We start from the raw sequence: 12,741 nt of genomic DNA, 5'->3' as shown, positions 1-12,741 counted from the left end.
GGGCAGGTTCTGTCTTTACAAGCTGCCAGAAGCAGACGGTGAGGCAGAAGAAGGCTATGTGGATTCAGGGCAGTTTAAAATCAATCAGGGAATTCCTCCAAACACTGCAGTGAACGTCCTTATCCGTGTCTACATAGTTGCAGTAAGTACTTATCATATATTCCAGACATAACAGTACAAGTTGGAAACTTTTCAAAAAGTAATTTTTGTACTTTTTAACCTTTGTGTATTGTTCAAGTGGAGTACCCTTTTGTTATGTTCGTGGCTGTTTTTGCCCCAGTGATAATGAAATAATAACGAAATTTGTTTGATTGCAAAGCCATGACATATAGCATATAATCATGCATTCCTGATTGTTGGTAGTTTTCTCTGTTTGGATGAGGTAAAATATGTCATTTTTACTGTTGGTCATCAGTTGAAACCATTAACCCTTTAGATAGGCCTGTGTAAAAAAGTTTCTGGTTTTGATTTTCTCAGACATATCAATATAAGTGTTCAAAGGTCTCACGCACACACACACACATGTACTCTTTATAACTCCATATAAAAGCCAGAAACTGCAACTGATGATCAACAGCACAAATTACAAATTTGATCTCTTCCCAACAGGAAAACCACAAACAATCAAGAATACATAATAATATGGTGTCATGGCTTTGGAATAAAAAAAAATGTCATTATAATAGAAATCAAAAAGGCGAAAACATCCACGAACATAACAAATTGGTATTTGCATCTGTTGTTGAATTTTTGAATAATTTCAAAGCATTTTTACAAAATATATGTCAATAATATTTGTCACCAAAAATCATTCTATTTGGTGAAACGCAGAGAAGGTTGTGGACAAATTAAGACTAAAAATCACTTCATCCTCAACAGAACACAATGGTCAATTGCTATATGTACATTATAAAAAATGCGGGGTTGTTTCAATCCAAAGCTGGGTAAAATATGGACAAACTCAGTAGATGGGCTAAAAAAGTGACCCAATTATGCATTATAAAAGGTCTAACAACAGGCTAATATGCACGCAAGTTCAAAAAAGGATTGTCTTATAATATGCATATATTTGTACCTATTTTTTCCAATGACTCCCATATAATTTATTCAGTGGTTTATTTTTTCAAACCCTTCTTTGCATGATGCTAATCGATCTGAAGACCCAGTCTGTTGTGATTGTCAACTGCAAACAGAACACCCATCATGGATTATTAGTGTTGAAGCAACCATGTAGCCAATGTACAGTACATGTGTTAGCCCAATGAAGGAAAGTTTTGATAAAACACTGCAGTTTGCACAGCAGAGTTTTGCTCTATTCATCATAACTCATAGTAATAACAAACACAAACATTCAGTATTAATCGACACATTTCTGTGCAGCAATTTTGACCGCATGCACAAGCTCTGCTTGGTTTGTTCTGCTGTATGTGGTTTGTACGTTGTGGCTCAAGCCATTTGAAATTAATTAAAGTTTCAGATCCCCAGAATGTGTTATTGTGTTTCAGGGAATGGGGTGGGGGTTCAAGTTTTCTTGGCTGCACAACTAGCTTTCTTGGGACACAACTAGTGGTCAAGCAGTGTTTTACTCAGACATCACAACAAAGATCCATTTGAAGGCCGATTTGTTTTAACGAGTCTGAGTTGACTTTTTCTTTTTGTAAGAGTCAATAACTTTATACAAAGGCCATTATCAGATTTAAAATCAGCGGAATGTTTTCATTCAGTTAGAGCTGTTACACACTGTATGAAAGGTCATTTAAAAAACATAATAGAGGCGCTTTTATTCATTCATTCATTTTCTTTTAGGCTTAGTGCCTTTATTAATCAGGGGTCACCACAGCTGAATGAACCGCCAACTTATCCAGCACATTTTCACAGTAGATGCCCTTCCAGCTGCAACCCATCACTGGGAAACACCCATACACTCTCGTTTACATACATACATTACGGACAATTTAGCTTACCCAATTCATTTATAGCGTATGTTTTTGGACTTGTGGGGGAAACCGGAGCACCCGGAGGAAGCCCACAGGGAGAACAAATGCCAACTGACCCAGCCAAGACTTGAACCAGTGACCTTCTTGCTGTGAGGCGACAGCACTACATTCTGCGCCACCGCGTCGCCCCAGACGCCCTTTAATGAAAAAAAAAATCGAGTTCGTCCATCGTATCGAGTTTGTCCATAATTTACTCAATTTTTGGGTTGAAACAATCCAGCATTATATTTAGTTTACACTTTATGTACTAATATGTTCTTTTATGTACCAGTATATAGACCCTTTAAATACAAACGTGGACTTTTTCAGAGTTGACTTTGTGGACAGTTAATACACATACTCAATGGTCAGGTGTGGTTCTTTATTGTGATGCTTAAGTAGCAAACCATCAATGCTATCAACTCACATCTTACATATATTGCTTTGTAACTTGTTTGTCATAGACCCATGAACTAAGTGATTGAAAAGTTTGGAGAAAAAAATTTGTAGTTTTAATCAACAAGGATTAATTAAATTAATCAAAAGTGACCATTCATACTAATAATTAGAAAATATTTCTCTTGATTTCTAAGGTTTCAGTAAATATCTCTTAAATGCTATTTTCTAATATATTCTATCTAAATCTGATTTGAGTTGAATTGAATTATTTTAGTTTTTCATTTTCAAAAATGTTTCATGATTTTTGTTCAAATACAAACATATTTTATGTACTTCAGCAAGCTTGGTGACCGGCTTTGCTGGTCTAGCAACAGGAGTTTTCACACTCTCTTATGCATTTTAAGGCCTTCAACCTGCACCCTGCAGACCCAGATGGCAAAGCAGACCCTTACATAGTGCTGAAACTTGGGAAAACTGAGATCAAAGACAGAGACAATTACATCCCAAAGCAGCTCAACCCAGTGTTTGGAAGGTGAACAAGCAGATTTGATTAATCAATTTATTTCTTCTAACTGCAAGTTTCATTGAGGCTCATTCTCTCCCTCCATCTTCCTCCCCCTCTCAGATCCTTTGAATTTCAAGCCACTTTTCCCAAAGAATCCCTATTAACAATCCTAATCTATGACTATGACCTGGTCGGTGGGGATGATTTGATCGGAGAGACGCAGATCGATTTGGAGAACCGGTTTTACAGCAGACATCGAGCGACCTGCAGCCTTCCTACTGAATATGCCATGTGAGTATTGTATTTGTATTGTAACGTTTATGGTTTTATGAGATGAGTTTGATGCTCACCCTTGATCTGTCTCATGTCACATAGTGAGGGTTATAATGCATGGAGGGACTGCATGAAGCCAGTAGACCTGCTGATTAAACTGTGTAAAGACAACAGACTGGACAACCCTCAGTTTTCTCCAGGGCGCATTACCATCGGAAATAAAGTCTTTATGGGGAAAACTGTATTTGCAGATGAAGGTGGGTCACCCTTTTGGCTTTCAGTATGGTATTGTTGATTTAAAGAGATAGTTCACCCAAAAATTAAATTTTACTCATTTACTTACCCTCAATGTGGTTCCAACGCATTATGAGTTTCTTTAGTCTGTGGAACACAAAAAATATATTTTAAAGAAAGCTGAAAATGAGTAACTTCCATAGTAAAAACAACAAACACTACAGAAGTCAATGGTTACAGGTTTCCAATATTTTCATTATGATGATGATGACGTTTAAACCTTTATTTGTCACGTACACTTTTACATACAGTGAATTTGGACACCCCCCAACCATACACAAACAACACACATTTCAGGGGAAGACAGGTCAGACGAGAGGTAGCTTTTAGAAAAAGGAAATAAAATACATTAGGGAAGAGGAAGGTGAAAAAAACCCCTCTCTTCTGCCGTTGAAGTAGGGCAGTGTGAGATCAGGAGGAAAAGAGCCCCAGCACAAGCACAAACATATATGACATAGACAAAAAATCGCAACTGGGGATGAAAACAGGGGATGTGGATATAGTCAAAAAAGGCAGCAGCGATCTGATCCTGCAGCCAGGGGGTACTGGTCACAGACCCGCCTACCCACACTGGTGGGTGAAAGCACACAAAGGCGTGGGATGTTATGGCGTGAGGGTTATGCAGTGATTGTCTATCTGTAGCTCTGTACATGTGTGTGTGCGTGTGTGCGTGTGTGTGTGTGTGTTTGTGTTTGTGTTTGTGTGTTTGTGTTTGTGTTTGTGTTTGTGTAAGCCTGGAACAGGTAGCAGGAATTCAGAGCGTTTTGTTAGCATGTTGTCAGGGGGAAATTGTTTGTCTCTAGTTGAGGCCGTCTGGTGGGAGAGTCACAGGGAAGCCGAAAGAGAAGAAAAGGTTTTCAATTTTGGTCAATATCTGCCAATTTTGCACACATCTGGTATCTGTCACTGGTCTCCTGGTCTGATAAAATCTTGTTACAACACCGCTAGTTTCTCCCCGATTTGCGATCTAATGCCACAGTCCCCATAGTACCAACAACCTTGCTCACCACCGTTTCAATCCAGCCGGCCAGCAATCGTCGATACCCCAGGGCCCTGCCTAAGCCCCTCAGCAGAAACCCTGTTATCAAAGTTCTGAATAGATAGATATCTTCAAAATCCTCCAGGGACAGAGCGGCCAGGCACACGACGTTCCACTTCTCTCAGCCGTCCATCATATATCCAGCTGCAAACATCCCCCCAGGACAGTTGGGTTCCCCCGAACCCAGACTTCTCGTCGAGAAGGTGTTAATTGTGTTTAGAGACCAGTCGATCAAATCCATAATTCTTTATTTGTTTAGAGAGCAGGGCAGGGAGAACCTCAGAGATAGAATAAGACGAGACAAGAGGAGTCAGTCAGAGATATATGAGAGGGAGAGGAAAAGAGTGCGACCGCCTTCGCCGAGAGCCAAAAAAGAATATCTTATGCATTAAACAGAAAAAAAAAGAAACAAATAGGTTTTAGGTTTTGGGTGAACTATCCATTTAAGGCAAGACACTGGAGGAGATTAGGGTAAAAAAACAAAGTCTATAGTTTTTCTTCAATTTTTGTTTTATTGTTTGATACAAAGATTTTTCACAGAGTGTATTATGGGAATGTATTTTTATCTTCAGAATTCAGAAAATATTGTAAACAGCCAGAATGTTTACTTTTTTAAAGTGAAATGTATGTAATCAGGCATGTTATTTATGAACATATACCCTCATAAAACCAATATGAATAAAACTCAAGTTTGGTTTATGTAAGTGATGCTGATATGGAGATTTATGGCTCTGTGTAAGAGAGAAAACATTACACAACCTCTAAAATAAGTATTGCAATTGAAATCTACACACACACATTTTTTATTGTAGGCCCACAAGAAGTTATATTTTCTGAATTTTAGTAGATATATTGTATGAGAGACTTGCTTTGTTTACCAAATAAGTCCATCTAATCGGATTTGCATTTTAAACATTAAATAAAAGTTAAAAAGGTATTCAGTTTTATTTCATATATTAAGTTTTTAGTTACGATACTGAAAAAATCATTCAACATAAATCTGCAGATTTTTTAAAACTAAATTCTGCACAGAAATTGCAAAAAATGTCTGCAGATTCTGTCTGGCCCTTCTTAATTGTGACAAAAGACATACAATACACAAAAGTGTATTAAGGAAGTATTCTTTACATTAAAAAAAATCTATGTTCTTGGCTTTATTGTCTCACCTTAATAACCCAATGAGCAATGCACAATTAGTGTTTGCTACCGCTTCACAGATCAGATGGTGGAGTCGTATGAACACTTGGCTCTCAAGGTGCTTCACAGGTGGTCCGAGATGCCCAACGGTGGCTGTAAACTTGTCCCAGAGCATATTGAAACTCGCGCACTTTACCTCAAGGACAAACCAGGAATAGACCAGGTAATGTGTGTTATTTAGTCATTTACGCAACCTTAATGCACAATATAGAGTATACACACATTAGATTTAATATCAGTTTAAGGGTTGTTAGTGTGATTTTCTAAATTGTTGATTTGTATGTTCCTCAGGGCCATCTGCAGATGTGGGTGGACATTTTCCCACTGGACATGCCTCACCCTGGCCCACCTGTGGATATTTCCCCTCGCAAACCTAAAGGGTACAATGAAGAAACACTAAAGTATCTTCCTGGGTTGTGCAGTTACATTAAAGGGGTGCTGTTATGCAAACATCACTTTTGTAAGGGGTTTATACACTTTTGTGTGGTAACTGTGTGTGAAAATAACCAGCTTCTAATGGTAAAATATATTAATTTTATTTTTTATAATCACACTTGATAAAAACAGTCTGCAGAAACACTTCTCCCTCTGTATGTGTTATCAGAGGGGGAAAACCCCACCCATTAGTAACGGTCGCTCCCTCATTAGCATAGGATATTAGTTTTGTTTTGGCACATAGACATTAGTACTCTTTTGAAATGAAAACAGTCTCATTTGAATTTAAAGCTACAGTCACCAAAATGGCACAATTAGGACCAAAGCCTAAAAGGGGCAGTTTAAAGGTACTGTAGCAGTTCTAAAACATTATTTGTGGGGTATTTTGAGCTGAAACTTCACATACACATTCCAGGGACATCTGACACTTATTTTAATTCTTGGAAAATGGGGCATAATTGATCCTCTTTAATATTTGTTTGTCTCATCTCATGTTTATTTATTTTTATTAAGGTATGAACTGAGAATCATTATCTGGAACACTGAAGATGTAATACTGGAGGACACCAACTTCATAACAGGACAGCAGTCAAGCGACATTTATGTTAAAGGGTAACATTAGGGACAATTTTAATAGCTATTTATATATGTGCTGAAAGTTGCTCAGAATATAGGGTATTAGTTTAGCAAGAAGTTAATATTTTAAGCAAGGCTGCATTACACTGATAAAAAAATATTTAAGTTGCACAGTATATTTTTATTATAGTCTCTGTTCTAAGTTTACATGGCACGCATAAAAAGAAAGCTTTAATCTTTTTTTAACTTCCTTTGAGAATTGGACTTTCCAGCAGTAACACGCACTCTCTTGTTTTATATACATTGTACTGTACCCAAAAATATATTAAGTTGCTTTTGTCGTATTGTTTTTCTGATCATTACTGTTAAATTAGAATATTTGTTATATTGTTGTTATAATTATTAATATTAGAGATTAATTAGTATATTATATTAAATAAATAATATTAATATTATTTTTTAATATATTAAAAAGGTAAAGCAGTCATTTTATAAAATTTCACATGATTTCAAATAAATACCACCAAATAAATGTCTGAGCATAATAAATGTTTTTAATTAATTATTTATTTTATTTATTTATTTTAAAATATAACTTTTAATTAATTAAATTTATTTTATTTTATATTATCTTATTTTTTATTTAAATGTATTCTTTATTTTATTTTATATTATATTTCTTTATTTTGTTTTTTATTTTATATATTTTTTATAAATGTATTTTTATTTTATTTTATTTTATATTTTATAAATTTTTTATTTTATTTTATAATATTTTATTTTATTTTTTATTTTATAATTTTTTATTTAATAAATGTTATATTATATTATAAAATTTTTGTTTTATACATTTTTTATTAATATATATTATTTAATTTTTAATTTTGTTTTATTTAATTTTTTATTTTATAAAATATTTGTTTTATTTTATTTTCTATTTTATTTTATTTTGTTATTTATTATTATTATTTCTATTTATTATTATTATTATTATTATTATTTCTTTTTTAATGTATTGAAAGGTAAAGCAGGCATTTTATAAAAGTTTTTCTTATTAATTATTTTATTTTATTTATTTATTTTTTATTAAATATTATATTATAATATTTTATTTTTTATTTAATTTATTTTATTTTTTTATTTTATTATAATTTTTTAAATTTTATATATTTATTTAATTTTTAATTGTAATTATTGAAAGGTAAAGCAGGCATTTTATAAAATTTCACATGATTTCAAATAAATGCCGCCAAATAAATGCCTGAGCATAAATGTTATATATATATATATATATATATATATATATATATATATATATATATATATATATATATATATATGTATATATATGTATATATATATATATATATATATATATTTTTTTTTTTTTTTAATCACTTTTTAATGTTACTCATAGATAACATTTTAGGTCAATGTTGTCTGCTGCATCAGAAAGAACAGTAGTTAGCACTGAATTTCTCATCATTCATCAGGTGGTTAAAGGGTCTTGAAGACGACGGGCAGGAAACTGATGTCCATTATAATTCTCTGACTGGAGAGGGCAACTTCAACTGGCGCTTTGTGTTCCCCTTTAACTACCTGCCGGCTGAGAAAGTGGTAGTGGTACAAAAGCGAGAAAGCATCTACTCTCTGGACAAAACTGAACAGAAGATGCCTGCAGTTCTTGTTATGCAGGTGTGGGACTTTGAACGGCTTTCTTCTGATGACTTTCTGGGTAAGAAATCGATCTTGCATCACATTCTAGCATTTAAATCTATTTATATGTAATGCGTCCTCCCAATGCTAGCTTACAGTTCCTCTACTATGTCATTAGCAAATTCACAGATTAATCCCTTATAAACTTGTTAAAAAACGTATATTAATATGCGTTACAAGGCTGTCTGGAGTACTATTTTCTGATTGGTCAGTCGCGACATTCCAAGGTATGTTGTTTCCAGATAACAAGCATTAAATCTAGTAACACAGACTAATCTGGGTACTTTAAATCATCTTGACCTTCAGTGAATATGTAGATTGGTGTATGCTTTATTCAAGTGTTTTTGTTTCTATCAGCTTTGCGTTTAATTAAAGAATTAATATACTGTTATTGCTCAGAACTATTTTTTGTATAACTTTAGCATTCTGTGGTAAGGAGCTATGTAAAAAACACAGAATAAGAATAAATTATTTTCACAGAATAAATCCCATCAACATCCCTGTCAGGCTTTATTCTACTATAACAACCGCCAGGATGTACTTTATCCCTTACGTAACGAGGGTCAATTTTGTGTGTTATATTTAGGCTCAGTGGAGTTGGATCTGCATGGGTTTCCTCGTGGAGCTAAGTCAGCAAAAGCTTGTAAGATGGAAATGCTGACAGAAATCACAGAGAACATCTCCATCTTCCAGCAGAAACGTTCCAAAGGCTGGTGGCCCTTCATCAAAGCTGGAGAACTAACAGTGCGTAATTTTCCATATATGAATTAAACATTCAGTGTGATATAGCTGCATGTTTGCAACCATATTAGCTATTAAGGCCCCATTTACACTAATACATTTTAGTTTTAAAATGGTGTTTTAGAATAAATACGATCTGCGTTGTTTCACCTAGCATTTCTGAACAGCTCTCTGTTCACACTACACTGCTGAAAATGCACATCACGTGACCACACACACTCTGGCATGCGCTGCAGCGTATGCGCGTGTTTGAGCTGCGGGCAGTCAGCGGGTGCTTTGAGCACAGAACCCAAGGTGAGAGCTGTGCACGTCGGACGGTTCATCAAGAATGTACTGCTGGATCTAATCTCACTATATATATATAACTATATATATATATATATATACGTTAAATGTGATATTTAATCCATCGTGTTTTCTATATCTAGCATAATATTCCCCAAATTTGGTCTTTTGAATCTATTACTTGTTCTCAGGTAACTTGTTTTGGCTAAGCGCAAAGATAAGTTAGGTGAATATATTAATTAATGTAACCGCGTACACTGATTCTGCACATTTGACTAATTACTTACCTCTATTTCCTATATTGTATAAACTTATTGTACGTTATACTTTTATAATGGCCATTATTGATCACGTACACTGATTCTGCACATTTGACTAATTACTTACCTCTATTTCCTATATTGTATAAACTTATTGTACGTTATACTTTTATAATGGCCATTATTGATCATTAAAACTGATATTCAGCAAAAGGCTACTTAATATTGAGAAAAAAGCCCCAATCAGATAGGTGAATGTCTGCAGCCACGTCTCCGTTTTCAGATGCCTCCGTTTTCCCCCATCCATATCTGAGACGGAGCAGCAGCGTTTTAAAATGAGAACGGTTTCGTGAGCGTTTCCAAAATGCTCCGTTTCGCTCCGGCACTCGAAAACTCCGCCGTACTGTGGACAGAAGGTGTTTTAAAACGGAAACTTAAAGGGTTAGTCATTGCAATTGCCCAGGGTTAGAACGACTACATATAATGCAACATCGCTCCGGCTCGTTGACCTTTTCTTGATCCTGTCACACTCTGATTCCCACTTCCTGTAATTCTACTGTTCTGTCAAATAAAGGTCAAATTAATCAGAATACTATAAATGATTGATGATTATCTTATTTCAACAGTTTGTGCTTGTGAACACTCGCCTTATACTGTCACTAACTGATGAATAAAGTCATTATATTTGTTTTATGTGCACACAAAAATAGTATTATCTATTATATTCAGATTGAACCACTGAAGACATGTGGACTGTTTTGAGGATGTTTTTTGATACTTTTCAGAACTTGTTCTGGACCATTATTGTCTTTGGAGGAATAAATATCTGAATTTGTGTTCAGAAAATGAACGAAGGTCTCATTTTTGAGAGAACTAACCCTTTAAACTTTGACAAATGTATTTTTAACACAAAGACTTCTACTAGTTATGGTATTGAGACTTTAACATAATGCTTTGCTTGTGACTTTTGACCTGTTAAAAGCATTCAAGCTGTTTTTGTTTTGTTTTTTTCTGTAGGGAAAGGTAGAAGCTGAGTTTCACCTGGTCACTGCTGAGGAGGCTGAGAAAAACCCAGTGGGCCGAGCACGCAAAGAGCCAGAGCCTCTGGAGAAACCAAAGTAATCAGACTAAAACACTTCATACTTCTTTTCAGATGTTTTTATCCACCTTATAGATGGAGCAGCAGATGGGTTCTGGAAGTAAAAACTCATTCATTATCAATAACTGATAAATCTTTATAGACAGACCTACTATGAGCTCTGACTGAGGTTGTTAATTGATTGTTTGTGCTTTTCTTAAGAACATCTCTCAGTTTATATTAGTTCAACACATTTTAAAAACATTCAAATAAAAAATTGCATTTAAAACTTGCCCGCTTATGTATATTTTAGAATCGAATTTTATAATAATTAAATATATTAAATATTATAATAATTATATATTTAATAATAAAATTAAATCAGTAAAATAATGTAAAGCACGTTTAGTGTCGAGATAAAAAAAAAACCTATTTATTACACAGGAAAATAAATGCATAGATTTGGCGCAGTACCCACTTCCGCCACTAGTTGTCAATGTGACATACTACACCTTTAAGTACACAGTCTTAAACCTTTTTCTTTTCATATACTGCTTTTCTTTGCTTCAAAGTATTTAATGTTGTAATTCTTCTCATCGCTGCTTGGGTTGATTCATGGCCTATACGGCTTTAACAGAGTTTCTGCAGGTTTAAGTTAAATTTAAGACTTTTTTTTAAGACCATTATAAATGAAATTTTCGACTTATACAGGTCTAAATGTTATCCGAGTTAGAAAAGATTTGCACTTGCCCTATAACAAATGATTAAAATTTAACACTTTTGATAATACAATAATAATAATTAAGTTTTTTGTTTTATCAATATTAATTTTCAAATATATCCATTCACAAACCCGATAACCCTTACCAAGAATAGAACAAAACATAGCTGTCAGACAATTACTTACAATTACAATAATAATAATAAAATTAAGAAAAAACATAATAACAGGAAAATTAAGACCTGTTAAAAAATCTGTTTTGAGACCTACAACACATTTCAGTGGATTTAAAGGGCACCTATGACGAAAATCATCTTTTGTAAGCGGTTTGGACAGAATTGTGTAAGTATAGTGTGTCCAGTCATATTGGAGTGATATAAACACAATAAGTCTTTTTTCTTAAAATTTCCTGACGTTAAAAGGGATCCAAATCCCTCCCATTTTGAGGCTGACGAAGGAGTGCGGTTTCCCCGCCCACCAAATTGATTGACAGACGTGTATTAACATGTCTCCATAGTAATGCGTATAATCATATCAACAAGATATGCGCAAAGCAAGCGGGATTAAAAGATCTGTTCAGCTCTCTGTGATCATCAATCATCATCAAATGTGATCAAGAATGAGTTTTACAAGTTTAAAATGTTTTTAAAACTGCATGTTTGTAATGAATTACAGCGATTTTTACCGTCTTTATCACCGCTGTGCATGTGTCTGTGTGTGTGCGCGTGAACTTTGTAACGACACTGTGTGTGACTCATCGAAAGGCTTGAATTAACTCTACAACAAATACATGAAATAATCATTGGGAAAGTTCTTACTGTAGTATTTCTCACAAATGTTACGTGAGATCTGCTTCCTTCAAGTCTGTCACTGTGCTGTTTATCTGATGCAGCCGAGGCGGAGACTGAGGCACACTCTGAGAGGCACGTGGGAACGGTGGGCGGGAGAACAAGCATTAAAGGCACAGGCCACAAAAACAGCTACATTGTGTTCAAAGCAGAAAATCCAATTTTCTGAAAGGTATAATAAATAATCTGATGGGTGTTTTGAGCTGAAATGTTAAAGACACATTTTGGAGACACAAAAGACTTATTTTAAATCTTGAAAAACGGGTAAATATGTGCCCTTTAAGAATTTTTAAGGCCTAAAATTTTGCCTTTGAGATTTAAGACTTTTTTTAGACCCCGCGTTTACCCTGTTTAAGCTTTTTTTTTAACTCTGTGAGAAAGAAAAAAATGATTGGGAA

The 12,741-nt window shown here is 34.4% G+C and overlaps 1 protein-coding gene across 2 annotated transcripts in view; it reads left to right on the top strand.

Moving 5' to 3' along the window:
* Window positions 1–12,741, top strand: part of fer1l6 (fer-1 like family member 6) — a 46,890-nt gene that overhangs the window by 32,798 nt on the left and 1,351 nt on the right. For both annotated transcript variants that reach the window (XM_056464742.1, XM_056464741.1), the window contains 10 exons: window positions 2–142; window positions 2,780–2,907; window positions 3,001–3,171; window positions 3,256–3,410; window positions 5,704–5,846; window positions 5,975–6,063; window positions 6,632–6,730; window positions 8,188–8,429; window positions 8,997–9,154; window positions 10,714–10,814. In XM_056464742.1, coding sequence (XP_056320717.1) covers window positions 2–142; window positions 2,780–2,907; window positions 3,001–3,171; window positions 3,256–3,410; window positions 5,704–5,846; window positions 5,975–6,063; window positions 6,632–6,730; window positions 8,188–8,429; window positions 8,997–9,154; window positions 10,714–10,814 — 1,427 coding nt within the window. The remainder of the gene's footprint in view (window position 1; window positions 143–2,779; window positions 2,908–3,000; window positions 3,172–3,255; window positions 3,411–5,703; window positions 5,847–5,974; window positions 6,064–6,631; window positions 6,731–8,187; window positions 8,430–8,996; window positions 9,155–10,713; window positions 10,815–12,741) is intronic.

Source organism: Danio aesculapii, chromosome 9 (genome assembly GCF_903798145.1).
Source record: "Danio aesculapii chromosome 9, fDanAes4.1, whole genome shotgun sequence".
NCBI lineage: Eukaryota > Metazoa > Chordata > Actinopteri > Cypriniformes > Danionidae > Danio > Danio aesculapii.
Note: the sequence above shows the minus strand (reverse complement) of the source record. Positions and strands in the feature narration are given on the sequence as shown.